The sequence below is a fragment of the Mesoplodon bidens genome, assembly GCF_964165515.1.
Source record: "Mesoplodon bidens genome assembly, chromosome: 4".
NCBI lineage: Eukaryota > Metazoa > Chordata > Mammalia > Artiodactyla > Ziphiidae > Mesoplodon > Mesoplodon bidens.
In genome coordinates, this window is record NC_138160.1 from 145136375 (window position 1) to 145142374 (window position 6000).

General features: G+C 50.6%; 1 protein-coding gene across 5 annotated transcripts in view; it reads right to left on the bottom strand.

Moving 5' to 3' along the window:
• Window positions 1-3751, bottom strand: part of LOC308616074 (complement C3-like) — a 28078-nt gene extending 24327 nt beyond the window's left edge. For 4 of the 5 annotated variants that reach the window (XM_081232087.1, XM_081232085.1, XM_081232086.1 and 1 more), the window contains exons 1-7: window positions 3623-3751; window positions 3299-3506; window positions 1640-1814; window positions 1381-1451; window positions 1194-1282; window positions 1029-1111; window positions 717-804 (exon numbers count right to left, since the gene is read on the bottom strand). In XM_081232087.1, the coding sequence (XP_081088213.1) occupies window positions 717-804; window positions 1029-1111; window positions 1194-1282; window positions 1381-1451; window positions 1640-1814; window positions 3299-3506; window positions 3623-3693 (785 nt within the window). In that variant the 5' untranslated portion in view covers window positions 3694-3751. Of the gene's footprint in view, window positions 1-716; window positions 805-1028; window positions 1112-1193; window positions 1283-1380; window positions 1452-1639; window positions 1815-3298; window positions 3507-3622 lie in introns of those variants that run through there. The other variant, XM_081232088.1, reaches the window with a different exon arrangement.
• Between the last annotated feature and the right edge of the window lie 2249 nt (window positions 3752-6000).

Sequence of the window (6000 nt, forward strand, 5' to 3'; positions counted from 1 at the left end):
CACAACTACTGAAGTCTGCATGCCTAGAGCCTGTGCTCTGCAACAAGAGAAGCCACCGCGATGAGAAGCCCACGCACCGCAACAAAGAGTAGCCCCTGCTCACTGCAACTGGAGAAAGCTCGCACACAGCAACGAAGACCCAATGCAGATGAAAGAAAGAAAGAAAGAAAGAAAGAAAGAAATCTGAACAGCCCCTGGGATGGCAAAGGTGGCCTATGAAGCCTCGTCAGGCAGTCTAGTTGACCTGTATAGCATGATAGATCTGCAGAAATGGTCTGTATAATGTCAAGAAGTGGCAGATATGGCCCTTACAACCCTAGATGGACAATATGGCCTGTACAGCCTTGTAAAGTTGTGGGGATGGTCTGTAAATTCCATAAGGCAACATATGTGACATTTGCAATTTCATAGAACTTCAGAGATGGTCTGGACAACCTCACAAGATGGTAAAGGTGCCTATGCAACCTCGTGGACCTTTAGAGATGGTCCAAACCATGAGATGTCGTATAACTCCATTAGGTAGGTAAGGTGGCCTGTACAACCCCAGAGGCCTGAAGGGATGGTCCTTATAACCTCACGGGACAAGATTGTCTCATGGGTGGCAGAGAGTGCCTCTCCTATACCCTAAGAGCTACAGAAGTGGCTCATTTCTCTCTACCCATTCAGTTTCTTGGCATTTCTGGTCCTCTGGCCAGGCTGGGGGTAACGGAACTCACCGGGCCTGGATATTCACACCCAGAGCCTCATCGTTGAGGTAGAAGAAAGTCTTGTTTGGTGTCAGCTGGACCTCAAAAGATGGGAGCACTGGGTGCAGTAAAGAGAGAGTCACCCTCAGCGTTTCACTGTCACCGCCCCCCCGTCCCCTCCCTGCCCCACTCGCTCCTTCCTCAGTGATTCTGGAAGCCCCCAAGGGCTGGAACACATAGTCCTCAGGCCCTGGCACACAGTAGGTACACCATGAGACCTTTGCATTTCCAGCCCCAGTCCTTGCGTGATCCACCTTGTCCACCCTGGCACACCCTTCTCACCAAACTCCTTCACTTCAAAGGTAGCCTTGAACTTCTGCTTGGGTGCACTTTGGTAGCTGGCTTCGATGCTCCAGGTCCCAAGACTGAGGCACAGAGAGTTAGGAGAGATGGAGCCTGAGAAGGAGAACCTCCCTCCCTCCACCCCTAGGGTCCCCAACTGGGCACCTGATGAGCTCTGGGAGGTGGAAGGAGTTTGTGAAGACACTGTCCTTGGCCAGGAGATCCTGGCTGATCACGGTGACCCCCTCCGGGTTCTGCGGGGATATAGGGGGTGGTTGGTTCATGCCCCAGGCCTTCAGCATGTGATATAACCCCAGTGTCTGGGATCCACCCTCCCCTCAGGAGAGGTCACCTTGATGTCCAGAGTGAATGTCCTGGGCACAGGATCCATCCTGTGGTTCACAGTGTACACCCGGTATTGAACTGGAGGAGGAGGGAAGGCTCTGAGCACGGGATAGAGTGTGGAGAGGGGGTGGGTATTGTCATTAGGATCTTGGGCAGTGGGGTGACCTTGGACAGAAGGACACCCTGGGGGGTGGAACATGTGGGCATGGGGAAAACTGGGGATGAGAGTCAGCGCCTGCCCCAGGCCAAGTGCCTGGGGGCTGTACCCAATTGCTCAGGAGTGTAGATGGTCTTGTCCGTCTGAATGAAGATGTAGCCAGCGTGGGGAGCCACCAGCACCAGCTTCTCCATTGATGCGGAGGCCGAGGTGGGTGCCCAGGTTGCCTGGATGATGACATACTGCGTTCCTGGTTGTGGCGGGTAGACCAGGCTCTCGGGAATCTGGGGAGAGATGCCCACACGCCTCAGGGCCTGCTGGGGTCTACATCCCTGCGGGCAAAGCCCTGGACCAGATCTTGGAGAAGCAATTGAATGGGAGCTCTCTGTTTCTGCCCTTGGGAGCAAGGTCCCCACGTGTGCCGCCCAGGTTGCTGCTGAGCAAAGGTATCCAGCCCAGCGCAGGGGTGGGGGGGGGTGGGGGGTGGGGGGGGGTGGGGGGGTGGGAGTGCGATCCCGTTTAGGCTCAGTTTCCCAGACTACCAGCAGAGGGCGCCTTTTATTAATTTGCACAGAGACGTTATACGGACTAATTAAGGCCTTTCTCAGAGCCCAGACCTACGGAACTTTGAGTTTCTAAATGGATAGGACATGCAAACTGGAATATATCTAGAATGGATAAACAACAAAGTCCTACTGTATACCACAGGGAACTGTATTCAGTATCCTGTGATAAACCATAATGGTAAAGAATAAGAAAAAGAACAGGTGAATGGATAAAGAAGTGGCACATATATACAATGAAATATTACTCAGCCATAAAAAGGAACGAAACTGAGTTATTTGTAGTGAGGTGGACGCACCTAGAGTCTGTCATACAGAGTGAAGTAAGTCAGAAAGAGAAAAATAAATACCGTATGCTAACACATATATGTGGAATCTAAAAAAAAAAAAGTTCTGAAGAACCTAGGGGCAGGACAGGAATAAAGACACAGACGTAGAGAATGGACTTGAGGACACGGGGAGGGGGAAGTGTAAGCTGGGATGAAGTGAGAGAGTGACATGGACATATATACACTAACAAACATAAAATAGATAGCTAGTGGGAAGCAGCCGCATAGCACAGGGAGATCAGCTCGGTGCTTTGTGTCCACCTAGAGGGGTGGGATAGGGAGGGTGGGAGGGAGATGCAAGAGGGAGGGGATATGGGGATGTATGTATACATATAGCTGATTCACTTTGTTATAAAGCAGAAATTAACACACTATTGTAAAACAATTATACTCCAATAAAGACGTTAAAAAAAGAATAAGAAAAAGAAGGTATATGTATGTATAACTGACTCACTTTGCTGTACAGCAGAAATTAACACAACACTGTAAATCAACTATGCTTCAATTTAAAAAAATGGATAGGACATAAGAGAAGCAGTAACTGCATCCAGGCCTTGCATCTCTCTCTCTCTTTTTTTAAAGATTTTCTTTTTGATGTAGATCATTTTCAAAGACCTTACTGAACCTACTACAATACTACTTCTGTTTTATGTTTTGGTTTTTTGGCTGTGAGACATGTGGGATCCTAGTTCCCTGACCAGGGATCGAACCTGCAACCCCTTCAGTGGAAGGTGAAGTCCCAACCACTGGACTGCCAGGGAAGTCCCACAGGCCCTGCATCTCTTCTCCAGTGTGCCTCTAGAGTCTGCCCCTCTCTATCCTTGCTGCTGACCCAGAGATTCCCTTGATGGCCACCCAACCCGGCCTGTCACCCACCATCACTGGTGCCTGGTCCATAAAGTGGTTTTCTGGTGAGAGAACGAGCTGAACCCTAGCCACTGGCATCTTCTTCATGGGGAAATCCCACACGGTGAGGTTCACCTTGAGGGGCCTGGTAAGGGGCTCTCTGGAGTCCGAGTGAGCCTGCACGTGGATGTTCTCCGGGCTACCGACCCGCAGGACCCGGGGGGTCACCAGGATGTACCTGCCAGCAGACAAACATGGGGGCACCGGGGGACTCAAGAGGTGGAAGTGATGGACGGGGGTCACATGCAGGGAATCATACAGATGGCAGATATCCCCTCAGTTCTCCAGACTCACAGTGGCTCAGCATGGGCAACGGGGGTCCCCAGGAGGAGTAGAATCAATCCTAGGAGCCAGGGCACATCCATGGCGGTGGGAGGACAATGTAGGGCCACAGGCCACAGATGCCTGTCCTCTTGTCCACCCCAGATCTGGTCTGTTTGTCTTGGCTTACCCTGGCCGAGTTAATATCTAAATGAACATGGGGAGGAAATTCCCATAAATCCAATGGGTGACGAGGGGGTTGCTCCGCCCTCCTCAGCCAATCCTCCGCGGGGTGGGGGGTGGGGGCTGGGGACAGTTGCATTGAGAAGTGTTCCAGGCCCCACCCACGCCTTTGGGGCCAGGGTGTTAGGAGGGCTCCCTTTCCCATCAGCCATGGGGTCTCGTCCTGAAGCCCTCTCCTCCCCCATCAGGGAGCCCGGGCCACGTGGCCCTGGGCATGCACTCGAGGCTTGGTTGGGATTGGCTGGTAGGGGCAGAAGGAACAAGGACTGTCCCCTCCTCTGCCCTTGTGAAACTGACGAGAGTGTCTGGTGTAGTTGTTCCAACTGGGGCAATGCAGGCATTATGTTTTCATTTCCCAATTGCAGGCATGATCAGCCATATGGCATTTAGCCATCTGACCCCGGGGACCCAGTGTAGTGGAAGCTTCTGGGAAATGCATGGGTCAAATGCTCTTACCGGGTTTCAGATCTTTCGGGGCCCAGCATGCACTGCATGGCTTTTCTCCTTCCTTGCAGGAGCCGATTACACTTGGTAAATCGTCCACTGTCTATTGTTCCTAAATCATGCCAATCTCTCTGGGCTCCTTTTCCAACAGGCAAATTATACGTATTAAACCAGGGAGGAAAACACATCTTGCTTGAAGCATTCCTGGAAGAAGGCTTTCTCTGGCCTGAAATAATTCTCACTGGCTGTTTAATATGCCCTATTAAAGACGTTGAACCCAATTTGTGGTGTCTGCCCCTTTGAAGCAGGTGGGGCTGCAGACAAGTTTGTCTGTTTCTTTCTTCTTCAGTGAAGTCAGTACTGCCAGCTTGGAGAGTCTTGCCTATTGGAGGGATCCAGACCTCGCCAAACAATGATAATATTCATTTATCCCACAAAAATTCATTAAATATTTACTACAAGCTTGGCCCTACTTAGCATGCTGAGGACACAGCAGTGACCACAATAGACAAAGTTGCTGCTTGTGTGGAATAGACTTTTTTTTTTTAATGAATTTATTTATTTTATTTATTTTTATTTTTGGCTGCGTTGGGTCTTCGTTGCCGTGAGGGAGCTTTCTCTAGCTGCGGTGAGTGGGGGTTACTCTTCGTTGCGGTGCATGCGCTTCTCATTGCGGTGGCTTGTCTTATTGCAGAGCATGGGCTCTAGGTGTGCGGGTTTCAGTAGTTGTGTCACATGGGCTCAGTAGTTGTGGCTTGCGGGCTCTAGAGCGCAGGCTCAGTAGTTGTGGCACATGGGCTTAGTTGCTCCACTGCATGTGGGATCTTCCCGGACCAGGGCTCGAACCCATGTCTCCTGCATTGACAGGTAGATTCTTAACCACTGCGCCACCAGGGAAGTCCCTGGAGTGGACATTTTTTGAGAACTTACTTTCTCCTTAAACCTCATAGCCTCCCGTGACTTGGGTTCACTGTGTGCCCACTTTCCAGACTCTATCTTTGTAGAGATTTGGGAAACTGAGTGTGTCAGACACAAAGGGGGTAGTCATTTATTCCTCAGGCATTTATCGTGCACCTACTGTGGGCAAGACACTGTTCTACATGCTCTATGTACACTCACAGAAGTCTCACAGCTGAAGTAAGGATTACCACCCATTGTACAAATGAGGAAACCGAGGCCCCGAGACGATGAACTTACCCCGGGTCAGGCAGGTGAACCATGAGGATGGGTAATGCTCTTAAGTCTATGGTAAACAATCTCTTATGAAGCAAAAAATCAACAGAATTTAATTAAAGCCTGGATCAGGGATGCAGGTGAGACCTAATTTAGAAAGTTCTAGAACACTGGTGTCCATTTGGAGTGGCATATTCCACTGTTCTCCCAGGCTCTCAGGGAACCTCCAGTGGTTCTGTTCAGCTCTCTTTTGGCTGGGGGTGAGCTCCCCCGCTTCACATCTTCATCCTTATACCAGGTGTCCACATCCCTGCCCCCATCCTAGGGGTTCCCAGGTGTCCAGGATGGGGGATATCCAAAGGTGAGGGGCTGCAGAGGTTTTATTCTCACCTTTCTCTCCAGTCTGGGCTCCTTCCTCAGTGCCAGTGTCTGTCTCCCGAGTGAGAATCTTTACCAGATAGGTGCATCCAAGCCTCTCTGCAGCACACTCAGTCCTGCAGAGGTCTCTTGAGTTTCTTTTCTTTCCTTTTTTATTTTAGCAATAAGCAGAA